Here is a 13,754-nt window from a genome sequence, read left to right as displayed (position 1 = left end):
AGAAGCCTCTTAACAGTCCCTTGGACTGCAAGGAGATCAAAACTTAGTCAGTCCTAAAGGAAATCAGTCCTGAATATTCATTGGCAAAGACTCTGATGCTGGGAAAGATTGAGGGCAGGAGAAGAAGGGGTCGACAGAGGATGAGATGATTGGATGGCATCACCGACTCAATGGACATGAATTTGAGAAAACTCCAGGAGATAGTGGAATACAGAGGAGCCTGGTGAGCTGCAGTCCATGGGGTTGCAAAGAGTCGGACACGACTTAGAGACTGAACAACAACAATGAACATAGGAATAATTTAACTTAACAAGTTCATTGTATAGCTGCTCACCTGGGCAGTGTTGCTTTCCCTCTCCCTACCCATGGATTTTTAAAGATCCATTTTAGTACGTTTTGATTCATTTATTAACTCATTTTTTCTTTATTTCTGACAACCTGCTAGATTCCAGGTACTATGCAAAAGGCTCTTTTAAGCCAAGAGTTTTAAAAGTCGCTATGTCATTTAATAATGAAGTGGATAACAGACCCAGTGGAGATACAGACAGGGAAGAGCTTCTCAAAGTCCCAGATAAGATTGCTGTTTGCTAGTCACTGTTAAAATATAAAGCTATAGTGGCTTACAGAGTTAAAATAGGTGATTTAGTGATTATCTTTTATTATGGTTGCATTTATTTTCAATTTCTTTCTGTTATTTGGGTATTGCCTGGTGAATCTAAAAACCTCAGTGAAAGGAAAGATCAAGGAATCTAAGCTTCTGACTCCAAAAAAGGAAAAGATTTTAAAAAAATGCCAGAGTAACTACTTTCTTATATTTACTGTGTTACTAACATTTCCAGAAGAGACATGGCACTAGTTTTATAGTAAAGGCAAAGACTTCTCAAAATTACTTGATTTTTAAAAAGTATTAGTTAGTAGTCAGGGGCTGCTAACAGAGGCCAGTCTCCTGGGTGATTGTCAGGGCTTCTTACTGGAAGAGGTCTTGTCCCTTACTACTTGGTAGAGTGTAGTAGAAAGAGGAAGATCTGCTTTCTTTCTTGTTGATCAGATTTAGGCCTTTCTGAATAGCTGCTAAGTTTAGGCGTGAGGTAAGCTGGGGACATGACCACAGTCCTCTTGGCTTACAAAATAATTCCAGTGAATGATGCTAGAAATATTTGAGCAGGAAGTTTTATCCTAAAATTTAAATTGTTCTGAGAATTCACTTTTGTACCTAATAAGGAATATTTCTTTGCTTAACACATTTGGTATCCCACTTATGTTAGTGGTTAGTTTTAACCTTTCATTGAAGACATTCTTTACAAGATTGAAAAATAAACTTAAAGAAAAAATTATTTTGTCTAGAGGAAAATTTCCAATAAAGATATGGAAATGCCATTTGATGTATTAACACTTCTTCAACTTTGTGTTAGGGGAAGTATGAATAATCATCAGAGGGTAATAATTCTGCCAAAATAGTCAGATAATGTAAATGATGTGTTTAGATTTTGTCTAATATTATGTATTGGGCTGAATAGAAAGACATCTTTGAATCTGTAAGGTATTTTCCAGACCTCATCTTAGGATTTGAGGGGAAAGTTGTTGAATCATTCTCTGAAAATAAAGACTGATTGTTTAACTTAGGAAATGAATAAAATCATAAATGTGTGTGTATTGCCACCAAGTGGTAGATAAAAGCATTGTTTGCCTAAGTTGCTTAGATGTAGTTACTGGGAAAGATTAGAAAATAAAGGCACATTGTTTCATACAGTATGCTTTCATAGCAGCTGTTAAACTCTGAAAGCTGACCACTTGATTTCAGACTTTTCACTAATTGTTTGGTACATGTTGACCATCTGTCCAAGTGAAAAACATCGATTCACATACTACTATAAAGGTATATAATTAATTTTTCTTCTCTTAATTAGGTGATATTTTTTCCTTCCCTTCCTTCCTTTAATTTCTTTTCATTTGTCTATAATTTTTTAATTGATGATTATCTTCTGTTTGTTATATTACTGCAGACGTCTCTGGAAATGAAGATTTGATTCATTAGCTGATTTTTTAGGGGGTGACAGTATTGGGATGTTTAAAATATGATTTCATCATCACATGGTAGAAATAATGTTTATATTGAATTTGCTATTTTCTTGCATCACAGCTTTTTTTAAAGTAGCTGTAGAGTTGATATAAAACTAAGGCTAGTTTAGAGACAGATGAAGACTCTTCATTTTTCTTAGATTTATTACATGACTGGAAAGCACTTTCAGTATAGAACCTTAGTCAGTGTTTTAAGTGATAAAGAATTTCTTGACAGTCTTTCTGATTTTATGTCCTGTTGGTTTCATACCACTTCATCGTAGTACTTTTGAGAAAACCAGTACTACTGAGTCTTTTGGGCTTTCCTTGTGGCTCAGCTGGTAAAGAATCTGCCTGCGATGTGGGAGACCTGGGTTCGATCCCTGGGTTGGGAAGATCCCCTAGAGAAGGGAACCCACTCCAGTATTCTGTCCTGGAGAATTGCGTGGACTGTATAGTCTGTCGGGTCGCAAGAGTCAGACACAACTGAGTGGCTTTCATTTTCTTTTTCACTTTTACTGAGTCTTTAACAGTTTTAGACCTCTTTCCAGATGTGAAATAAAAGTATCTTTTGTGATAATTTGTTGGGATTTGATTACTGTATTTGGTACACTATACTAAAATGCAGCCAATTTTATAGCTGGTATACCAATTTACTAAGGAGACCTAGTATTTGTCAGTGTTCAATAAAATACTAATAGGAGATAAGTTTTCCAAAATTGATGCCTTCTCAGCTTCCTAATATTGTGCCAGCTAGGAATTTGAATCTGGGCCATGGTAAGTATTGGGTGGTTCCCAGCATTTAGAGGCCAGAGAGATCCCTGGTATAGACTTGAATGAGCAAATTCCAGAACTTGCCCAGCTAATGTAGGCATCCCTCCAAATTTGGAGTGACCTGGAGCTGAGCCCAGTGCCTCCGCTGTGACCTCTGTACTCATGGCAACAAGGAGAGTATACAGGAGAAGAAGCCACTCTGATTCCCTTCTCTTGGTTTAGAAAAGTATGAGAAGACCCTCAGAAGGTTTTCCTCCTCACTCAGCCTAACCCTTTCAGCCTACTAGGTCTACTTCCCCATTATTCCTGGCTGCATATCCTGTTGTTCTCATCTGTACTCCAGGCACACTGGTCTGTTGTTTCTCTGCTGTCTCTTTTAGTCCTCCCTACTTAAGAGCTTTTGTGCTTGCTTTCCCTCTTCTGAAATGCTCTTCCCCAGATACCCATGGCTTTAGGTCCTGACTCAAGGTCACTTTCTTTAAGAAATTTTCCTTGGCCACTCTGGTCTTTTACATTTTTAAGTGCCCCTTCCTTGCTTTATTTTTTCCCTCACCAGCTAAAGTATATATGTTATTTTAGTCATCTACATTTTTAAAATTGTCTTTCTTATTAGAGTATGCGTTCCATTAGGACAAGGATTTTTGTTTAACTACTAATATTTTTCCAGTGCCTGGTACAGACTAGGAATGTAGTGAAATTAGTGAATTTCACATTCACTAATGTGAATTAGTGAAAATTAAGTAAACCCAGCTCACTTGTTATAAATTGTGTGTAGATTGCCTCTTAAGTAATTGTCTTTGGTAGAGTTGAGCAAAATGTGGATGCCATCATTTATTTTGATTCAATTCAGTCAATATTATAGTAGGTATTGAGGGGGAAGGAAACAAGTAGATAATACTCTGCTACCTTTAGGATGGACTGAGAGCTAAATCCAGCATGATGGTATCTGTGTGTTTCTGTGCATGCACACGTGTGCACGCATGTGTGTGTGTCATATGCATGGATACACTTCTTTTTTTAAAAGTCTGTACATTGTTGGCCTAAAAAGTGGTAAAAAGGCGTAATAAATTAGCTGCTAAATTTTAGAATTAGGAATTTCATATAAAACTTGATTTTAAAACTTGACTATTGGAAACTTGGAGGATGTGACCAACATGCGCCCTCCATGCCCTTAGCTCAGCCATGTGGAAATGCTTGCAGTTCTCAGTTGTTTCCTTGTCATCAGAGCCACACACCAGTGTGTAATGATCTTTGTGGTTAAGCTTTTTTTTTCCTTACAGTGAACTTAAAAGAATTTCTATGCTATATATATATAGTTATAACTATACAAAAAGTGGGAATTGCCTTGAGGGTTTTGTGTTTCAATCAAGAAGGGAAGGAACATACGTCTTTGGATAACTAAAGAATATTTCTGCTTATTTATTGTACACCTGGTCCACTCATTTAGATTACTTACCTGGCCATTATTTGAGTTTACTTGGCTACTATCTGAGTAGGTATTTGAGTTTTCAGGCCCCTTGATGAGACATGACATATTAATAAACGTTTTAAAGTGTTTATAAGTCAATGTGTGTAATCGAAAGAAGGAGTTACCCCCTATATAAGGACTGGATTGATGGTCTTCTGAATTAGGTAAAATGTGGGGCTTGAGCTAGACTTCGAAATAATCTAACTGCTAAGAGAAAATTATAAGGAAGTTATTCTAGGTGGGAAGAATTAGTGAGGGCAGGTTTAACTAACAAAACAAATCTGTTGATTGTCTTTGAGTTAAAAGGCCATAATATATTGTTCTTTGATCCACATGCAGCAGGTGTTTTAGGTTGTAAGATACATAGTAAACTAAAGATCCATTTTGCTTTCAATTCTTTTACTTACTTGTATTATATTTTGGAAGTGTCTACTTTGGGCACTGCTCTGTTTTCCAGATTAATTACCAAATGAAGTTAAGAGTGATATCCATACCAAGAATGTCATTAATTAACAGTACATCATTTTGAGTAGACCTTAATCAGTAATTGCAGATTCTGTGGTGTTGTACCCTATTTTTGTATATGTTGGAGTACATTGGATTTGCTGGAGTGCAGATGTTTAAAACTCTGAGCTGTGTGAAAATTTATGTTCCCTGCTCTGAAAGTATCTAGGCTAAGTGAATGAGTAATGTCAATAACCGGAACAAATGGAAGTATTGATTTCTGTGCTGTGGGTATGGTTATTTGCATTACAAAAGGCTTCACCAAAATGTTTCTTTAGGAGCTAGCTTGGTGTAGTTCAACATGATTTTGTATTCATATGTTCAAGAAAGGGAAGTGCTTTCTTGAGTGTAATTGCATTGTGTTTCCTACCCTCTCATTGTTTTAGGTTTTTTTGCCCTCCTCCTTGTGTGTATCTTATGGGCAGTGGATGGAAGAAAAAAAAAGAACAAATGGAACGCGATGGTTGTTCTGAACAGGAGTCTCAACCATGTGCATTTATTGGAATAGGAAATAGTGACCAAGAAATGCAGCAGCTGAACTTGGAAGGAAAGGTAAGTTAAGACTATGCTGGTTCCCTGTAAAGAGCACCATGATACCATAATGTAGTTTTCTTGTTTTTGTAGTGGTGATTTTTTTTTTTTTTTTTTTTCATTTTATGGTTACTGGTAGCACTTTCTTGAATATATAAATCAGAACTGGAATAACCTCAAATAGCTGAGGTCTAGTCATGATTCGTGAAGCTTGAGCTTTGACATCTAAAGGTGGCACACAGTAAGCTTCCTCAGCTTGCTAGCAGTTTTAGCAGGCTGTGAATCATATTTCTATTGGGTGCCAATAATAAATTTAGGAAACTAATTGCCCATCCATCTTACAACGGCATGATATTCAAATAACGATGAAAATACATAGTTCACTAATGTTTTACTCTGCTCATTTAATCTTAGTCTTATACTGGAAACAAAGTATTGAATAAGTTGTAAAGATCATAAATGTTTTATTTAGCTTCAGTGTGGAAGAGGACTATCTTGTGTAGACAGGAACACTGAATAGCTTTCGTCAAACTTTTAGGGATTTTCTTTGATTACTTTGCTAAGGAATGCAGTTTATGAGTTAGTTTTACTAATTGTATTTTATGAATTTAGAAAGCAGTTATCTCAGTCTGTACCTTTAGTACTCAAAAGTAATTCTTTATTGACTTAGCATCAACTTGTTTTCTCTTGGTATTAAAATTGAAAAATAGATATTTCTGATCTCAATGACCACATGAATGTCTTTTAAAATACTGCATAAATAGCTATTTTCTCACTCAATAATTATTTGTTGAATGTCTGTCTTAGTGTTTGCTGTATTGTAGTTGACACTAGGGATGGGAATTGGAGGGCAAGGTTGAGGGTGGTGAACTAGGGGATTTGTACTCTCATTTAATTTTTTTAGTGATTTTACAGATAATGAGCACTGAGAATAAGGAGCCTTAATATCAGTCTCCTTCAAATTTTAATGTGTTTCTGTCATTTATATTCTTATAATTGTTATCATTAAGGCTTGTCAACTATGTATTTTAAGTTAGGTTTGAGAAAAAATTTACTGCTGTAAAGATTGTTTCATTTTAAAATAGAACAATATAAAATATATCTGAGTTATAACTCTTGAGCCAAAGTTAAAGATATATTTGAGTAGTTGGTTGAACAAAGAGGCCTTGGTCAGGTCTCATGTATTTTTGTTATGTATGTCTCCAAGCTGTACACCTAGATATTTGTAACTGTGATTGATAGCTACCTAGGTAGTGAGAAGCCCAGCTGTTTCATAGGTGGTACAGTGGTGAAGAATCTGCCTGCCAGTGCAAGAGATATGAGAGATGTGGATTCAACTCCTGGGTCTGGAAGATCCCTTGGAGAAGGAAATGGCAACCCACTCTAGTATTCTTGCCTGGGAAATGCCATGGACAGAGGGGCCTGGCAGGCTATAGTTACCATGGGATTGCAAAAGAACTGGACACTACTTAGCAACTAAACAACAGCAATTGAACTTTATTGCTAGCTTTAACTGCTTCCAGCAGTTCTGAGGGCAGTAATACCAAACAGCATGCCCACTTGGTTTTCTCAGCATCATGGCTTAGTACATCTTTCATCACCTTCTGCCATTATAACATTTCCCCAAGCCCTAGAAATTTGCAGAAAATAATACCTGAGAGCTTGAGCATTAACTGGTACTTAAAACACTTAATTACAGGGAAGTACAGTGTCTCTAAGTCAAAATTATGTGTTAATATTTAGTTTTAATGAAAAATGCTATTAGAGGAGTCTATAGAGGATAAGACTGGCTGAGACTCAGCAGAAGGCATTCCAGGCAGAAAGAACAATATAATCATATGCTTGGACCATCAAGATACAAGAACGAGGTCAGTTTGGTTCCATGTAGGCAAAGATGGACCAAGCAGTGAGATGGATGCTGAGCATCAGAAAGTGGCACTTTACTCCTGTCTTACTTAACAACCATTCGTTTAAGGTGATATTGTTTTCTTTCAATAGTGTGTTCATTGAATGGAACAATTAGTCATTATTGGGAAAGGAAGGATTTTATTTTGCATTATTGGGATTTATTTTGCATGTGACATTCTTATTTTAATATTTATTACAACAAAGTTGTAGTATATATAGCCCTTATTTTTATTATGGTTATGGTATTTGACTATATAGTTATATTTTGGATCTGATGTTTTTAAAATAATTTGTTAAATATTCATTTTCTCAGTTTTTGTCTTACATAGTTGAAGCTAGGTAAGCTATGCAACATGAATTTTTACCCTACTTAGCACTTAAATTTTTATTTTTAAGAATTACATGCCCTATACTTCTGTTGCTAGTATTGTTTCATTTCTATAATTCAAATTCTACAATTCAGATATTTCTATAGACTTTCATAGCATTGTGTTTTGTATTTCTTTTTCATTTCAAGGCAAATGTTTTTATTGCCTGAAGGTCTTGATAATTCTGTAAACAGATGTAGAGCTATAGAAAACAATAAAAGATTATTTTTTTTTAAGTCTTTTTGAGAGGGGGAAACAGAACACAGTGTTGGTATTTTGTAGACTCAATAAGGAAGACTTTGTACTTTGTTTTCAGAGATCAATTTCAGTACTTTTTACAGTTGATTTTATCAGCTGTTCAGTGGAATTACTGCCTTAAGTCTGATCAAACTTAGCCATAGCTTTACTAGTTATTTGTACATAGCTGACAAGGTTTTGATGCTATTAAGACTTATCCTTTTCTTTCACAGAACTATTGCACAGCCAAAACATTGTATATATCTGATTCAGACAAGAGAAAGCACTTCATGCTGTCTGTAAAGATGTTCTATGGCAACAGTGATGACATTGGTGTGTTCTTAAGCAAGCGGATAAAAGTCATCTCCAAACCTTCCAAAAAGAAGCAGTCACTGAAAAATGCTGACCGTATGTATACTTGTTTTCTTTTTTTTTTCCTCAACTCTCAATATGAATTAATAAGACTAATTCAACTATTTTTTAAATTAAAATTTTCTTTTCAGTAGCCAGTTCATTCTTTTAAAGTATTTTTTTGGTCTTCACTTTATCTAAAAAAGTCATATTCAGTTATTATTGCTGTTTTGTTGTCTTTTTTATTTCTCTAATTAAAAATGGGCAATACCTGGTGTAGCGAATTCGTTCTTAACCAGAATTGGTTCCTCACTGCTCCCCAGAGGCATTAGGAGAAATGGGAGTTTCCTTTTGCTGTCAGTGACTAGAGGGAGTAATGTTAGCATTGAGTGTCTAAATATCCTGCAGTGTGCAAGAGGGTTCCTATTCCACAAGAATTGATTCACTCAGAATATCAGAACACCTCTTTGAGAAGCACTGTTATATCAAATGGACTTTGGAAGGCCATCATGAAAACCTAAAAAATTTTAACATGGTTGTTCTGGCAGACTGCTGTCTCTGCACATTTTTAGACTTTCACGGGTAAATGCTGTTTGAATTATACATTTCAACTTCTATACACATTTTTCTTTTTTTCTTTTTGACTTTTTATTGTGAAAAGTTTCAAACTTACACGAAAGGGGTAGTATTGATATAAAATGACCAACCACCGGACCTCAACAGATTTTACCAATTCTATTTTATCATTTCTGTCACCACCAACTCCTCTTCCTCCTCCAGTTGCTGGAATTTTTTAATGTAAATTTCAGACATCCTGTCCTTTCAATCATTTCTGTAGTAGTGACTCTTAACAGAAAATTTTCTTTTTAAATGGCATTATACCCAACAAAAGTTGATGATAGTTCATTAATGCCATCTACTGGCCAGTCCATGTGCAGATTGATCATACTGTCTCAAAATATCTTTTTATAGTTGTGTTTTTGTTGTTTTGTTGTCTTCAGTAGTTGGCTTGTTTAAATTTGGATCCAAACAGGGTTCATATATTTTAACCTGTAATAGTTTTGTTCTGTCTACTAGCCTTTGTTTTCTTTCTGTGTTATTTATCTGTTGATATTGGGTCATTTTTCCTATGGAATTTCCATAGTCTGAATCTGACTGATTATGTGTTTCCTCTGTCTCTCATATCTTCCATAAACTGTTGATTAGACCTAAAGACCTTCATTTTAGAATTAGCTGGTTCTACATATGTTCATTTCTCTCAGATCAGAACTCATATTGTCTGGTTATCCCACTTCTTGTCACTCTAAGATTGGTTAGAGTAAGTTGAGTTGTTAGTCTAATCCAACAGTTACAAAATTCCTCTGGAAACTTGAACCAAATGATTTTAGTAGTCCTTCATCATGGTTGCAAAATAGTGGCATTTCTAATTCTTTTATTCTTAACTTTTGCATTTGTTAGCTGTTTGCTTTAAACGTAGTCTATGGAGAAAAGGCAGGATAAGTGCTTGTCTACTAATTTGCAGAATAATAGCTTCATTCTTTGAAGGCGAGGTTTTAGGATTTTGGTTAATTTGCTTGTTTTTACTTTGTTTTCTCTCTCTCTCTTTTTTTAATGAACTTATGGGATGTTATATAGTGGGTGGTTTTTAGTCTGCTTTAGTCATTATCATCATCGTTATGGAAATTTCAAACATACTAAAGTAGAGTTGCATAATAACATGAAACCTCTTGTGTTTATCCTCTAACTTTTCATGAGTGATCTTAACTTCAGGCCAGTCTTGATTCATCTTCATCTGTAACCCTACTCCACCCACACTTTTCTCTGCCAGTCATTTTAGTTTGATGCAAATCCAAGACATTGTATCACCTGTAAATGTTTCTATGCATCTCTGAAAGATAGGGTCTCTTTGTTTTCTAATATAATTATAATACCATGATGATACAAAAACAAACATAAAACAACTGTAAAAAGAAATAATGTCTTAGTATCATTAAATACCTAGTCAGTGCACAAATTCAAAATTGTCTAAAATGTGTGTGAGGATTGGAGGGTGTTGGTTAGCTGTTGGTTTGATTCAAAATTCAAATATGATTCACCAGATATTATATTTGTGTTGACATGTCATTGAATTTTCTTTTTAAATTTGTGGATTTTTCTCTTCATCTTTCTCTCTCTCTTGTATTTATTTATTCAAGAGGCTAAGTCAGTTGAGAAAAATGGAGAGAAAAAATCTTAAGAGATTTTCACATACTAGATTTCAGTAATTGTATTCCCTTGGTGTAGTTTAATGTATTTTCTGTAAATTGATAGTGTCAAAGAGAAACAGAGATGGACATTAAAGGTGGTAAAAGCACATTTTATTCACTACATTTGCAATAGGGAAAAGAGCTTTCAGTATAGAGCTGAGCTCAACTACAAATACAACAAGGACAACTGGGATTTATAGTCAAGGAGCAGAGTTGAAGGTGTCAGTGGGTGGGAAGTTACTAAGAGGAGACATCGAGGGTATGGGGTATTCTTGATGAGAATTTTTATAAAGATAGGCCAAGTTGATCAGATGGACTTTCTGGGTGGCTCAGAGGATAAGAATCCATCTGCCAGTGCAGGAGACACAGGTTTGATTCCTGGGTCAGGAAGATCCCCTGGAGAGGAAATGGCAACCCACTCCAGTATTCTTGCCTAGGAAATCCCATGGACAGAAGAGCCTGGAGGGCTATATAATCCATGGGGCTGCAAAAGAGTTGCACACGACTTAGTGATTTAACAAGAACAAGATGATCAGATATAAAGGTGGAGGGAAAAAACTTGATCAGACACCAAGGATGGAAGGATGACTTAGCAGGATTCTTGGCAATAACTGGGCTAGCTAGGCCAATATCAGGACCCAAGGAAGAGTCTCCTTGGGAAAAGGGCTCAGAGGAACCTGTCTAGAGTTTGGTCGAGGAGAGAGTCTTTGTCAGTAGTTAATTTAGAAACTTGATTAGATTTCAGCTCGTTGTTCTTTTGCTCCTTTTTGTTGTTCTTCGTCGCTGGAGGGCAAGCCTGCTTCACAGTGATATAGTGTTCTTGCATCAGTTCAGTTCAGTCACTCAGTCATGTCCGACTCTTTATGACCCCACGGACTGCAGCACACCAGGCCTCCCTGTCCATCACCAACTCCCCGAGTTTACTCAGACTCATGTCTGTTGAGTCAGTGATGCCATCCAACCACCTCATCCTCTGTCATCCCCTTCTCCTCCCACCTTCAGTCTTTCCCAGCATCAGGGTCTTTTCCAATGAGTCAGCTCTTCGCATCAGGTGGCCAAAGTATTGGAGTTTGAACTTCAACATCCATCCTTCGAATGAATATTCAGAACTGATTTCCTTTAGGATGGACTGGTTGGATCTTCTTGCAGTCCAAGGGACTCTCAAGAGTCTTCTCCAACGTCACAGTTCAAAAGCATCAATTCTTCGGTGCTCAGCTTTCTTTATAGTCCAACTATCACATTATACACAACTACTGGAAAAACCATAGCCTTGACTAGACAGACCTTTGTTGGCAAAGTAATGTCTCTGTTTTTTAATATGCTGTCTAGGTTGGTCATAACTTTTCCTCCAAGGAGTAAGCGTCTTTTAATTTCATGGCTGCAGACAACATCTGCAGTGATTTTGGAGCCCAGAAAAATAAAGTCTGCCACTGTTTCCACTGTTTCTCCATCTGTTTGCCATGAAGTGATAGGACCAGATGCCATGATCTTAGTTTTTCTACAGTTTGTTGTGGTCCACACAGTCAAAGGTTTTGGCATAGTCAATAAAGCAGAAATAGATGTTTTTCTGGAACTCTCTTACTTTTTTGATGATCCAGCGGATGCTGGCAATTTGATCTCTCGTTCTTCTCCCTTGTCTAAAACCAGCTTGAACATCTGGAAGCTCACGGTTCGTGTATTGTTGAAGCCTGGCTTGGAGAATTTTGAGCATTACTTTACTAGCGCGTGAGATGAGTGCAATTGTGCAGTAGTTTGAGCATTCTTTGGCATTGCCTTTTTTGGGGATTGGAATGAAAACTGACCTTTTCCAGTCCTGTGGCCACTGCTGAGTTTTCCAAATTTGCTGGCATATTGAGTGCAGCACTTTCATAGCATCATCTTGTAGGATTTGAAATAGCTCAACTGGAATTCCATCACCTCCACTAGTTTTGTTCGTAGTGATGCTTTCTAAGGCCCACTTGACTTCACATTCCAGGATGTCTGGCTCTAGGTGAGTGATTACACCATCATGATTATCTAGGTCATGAAGATCTTTTTTGTGTAGTTCTTCTGTGTATTCTTGTATCAGGAGGCATTTAATGCTATGTATTTAGGTTGTTTCCAGTTCAGTTGTGCAGTGCGGCCAGGTAGCTAAAGAATCTGCTTGCCAATGCAGGAGATGCAAGAGACTCAGATTCCATTCCTGGATTAGAAAGATCCCCTGGAGAAGAAAATGGCAACCCCACTCCAATATTTTTACCTGGAGAATCCCTTGGACAGAGAAGCCTGGCAGGCTATAGTCCATGGGGTCGCAAAGAGTCAGACATGATTGAGCATGCACAGATGTCTTAAGGCAATTCAAATTACAGGATTTTATTTAAAGTGTTTAATTTTATATTTCTGTTGATTGTTAGGTTTTTTGATGGCAGATAACGTATTTCATTTATAGAGTATTTTTCCTGCTTTCATAGATGTGGTTGGTTTTTCAAGAAATTTCATGCAATGCTATACTTTAAGGTATTTAGAAGGAAGCAAAATCTCTAAAATCACAATATCCAGAGGCAATTGTCATCATCTTTGGTAAACATCCTTCTAGACCCCTCTCTTTGAATATATTCCATGGGATTATATGTGAGCACATGGAGACATATGTTATCACATAAAAATGTATATGTTTACCTAATGAAACCACAGTGTAGTCTGCTTTGCATTCAGTGATATATCAGGGAGATATTTTCTCATCAGTGCATTTAAATACACATCAGTTAGGTCAATGGTATTATATTTTATTTAATCAGTTTCCTATTATTTGACATCTATTATTTTAAAAGTAATTTCCTTTTAAAAAACAGCTCTGTGTTAAATATGTTATACAGCACTCATTTAAAAATCATTTTTATGGGCATATTATATATCTGTAGCTTAACATTATTAATGTAAGAGTTACTCTGACTTCTGGGGGTGTATTATCTGTATTTTCTTGGAGGGTTTAAAATAAGTGTTAGCAGAATCCATTACTTATTCTATTATAGTAAAGAATAGTCATAACTTGCCAGGTACTGGTCCCTTCTTGCTCTTCACCATTACCCCACTCCCACCCCCCCAGTCATGTAAATAGCTGTTTTTTCTTTACAGTCTGCATTGCCTCAGGAACAAAGGTGGCTCTGTTTAATAGACTCCGATCCCAGACAGTTAGTACCAGATACTTGCATGTAGAAGGAGGTAATTTCCATGCCAGTTCTCAGCAGTGGGGAGCATTTTACATTCATCTCCGTGAGTATAAAAATACGTGTTTGGTTTTTTTAGTGTGAAATTAAATTTTTTTTTAAT

The 13,754-nt window shown here is 36.3% G+C and overlaps 1 protein-coding gene across 24 annotated transcripts in view; it reads left to right on the top strand.

Annotated features, from left to right (window-relative positions):
• RBPJ (recombination signal binding protein for immunoglobulin kappa J region) overlaps nt 1-13,754 on the top strand; it is a 228,212-nt gene that overhangs the window by 202,659 nt on the left and 11,799 nt on the right. For all 24 annotated transcript variants that reach the window (XM_081534401.1, XM_081533416.1, XM_081534742.1 and 21 more), the window contains 3 exons: nt 5,191-5,356; nt 8,082-8,256; nt 13,560-13,697. In XM_081534401.1, the coding sequence (XP_081390527.1) occupies nt 5,191-5,356; nt 8,082-8,256; nt 13,560-13,697 (479 nt within the window). The remainder of the gene's footprint in view (nt 1-5,190; nt 5,357-8,081; nt 8,257-13,559; nt 13,698-13,754) is intronic.

The sequence above is a fragment of the Giraffa tippelskirchi genome, chromosome 1 (genome assembly GCF_054371585.1).
Source record: "Giraffa tippelskirchi isolate mGirTip1 chromosome 1, T2T-mGirTip1v1.2.pri, whole genome shotgun sequence".
Lineage (NCBI taxonomy): Eukaryota > Metazoa > Chordata > Mammalia > Artiodactyla > Giraffidae > Giraffa > Giraffa tippelskirchi.
This window is presented reverse-complemented; position numbering and strand designations above follow the sequence as displayed.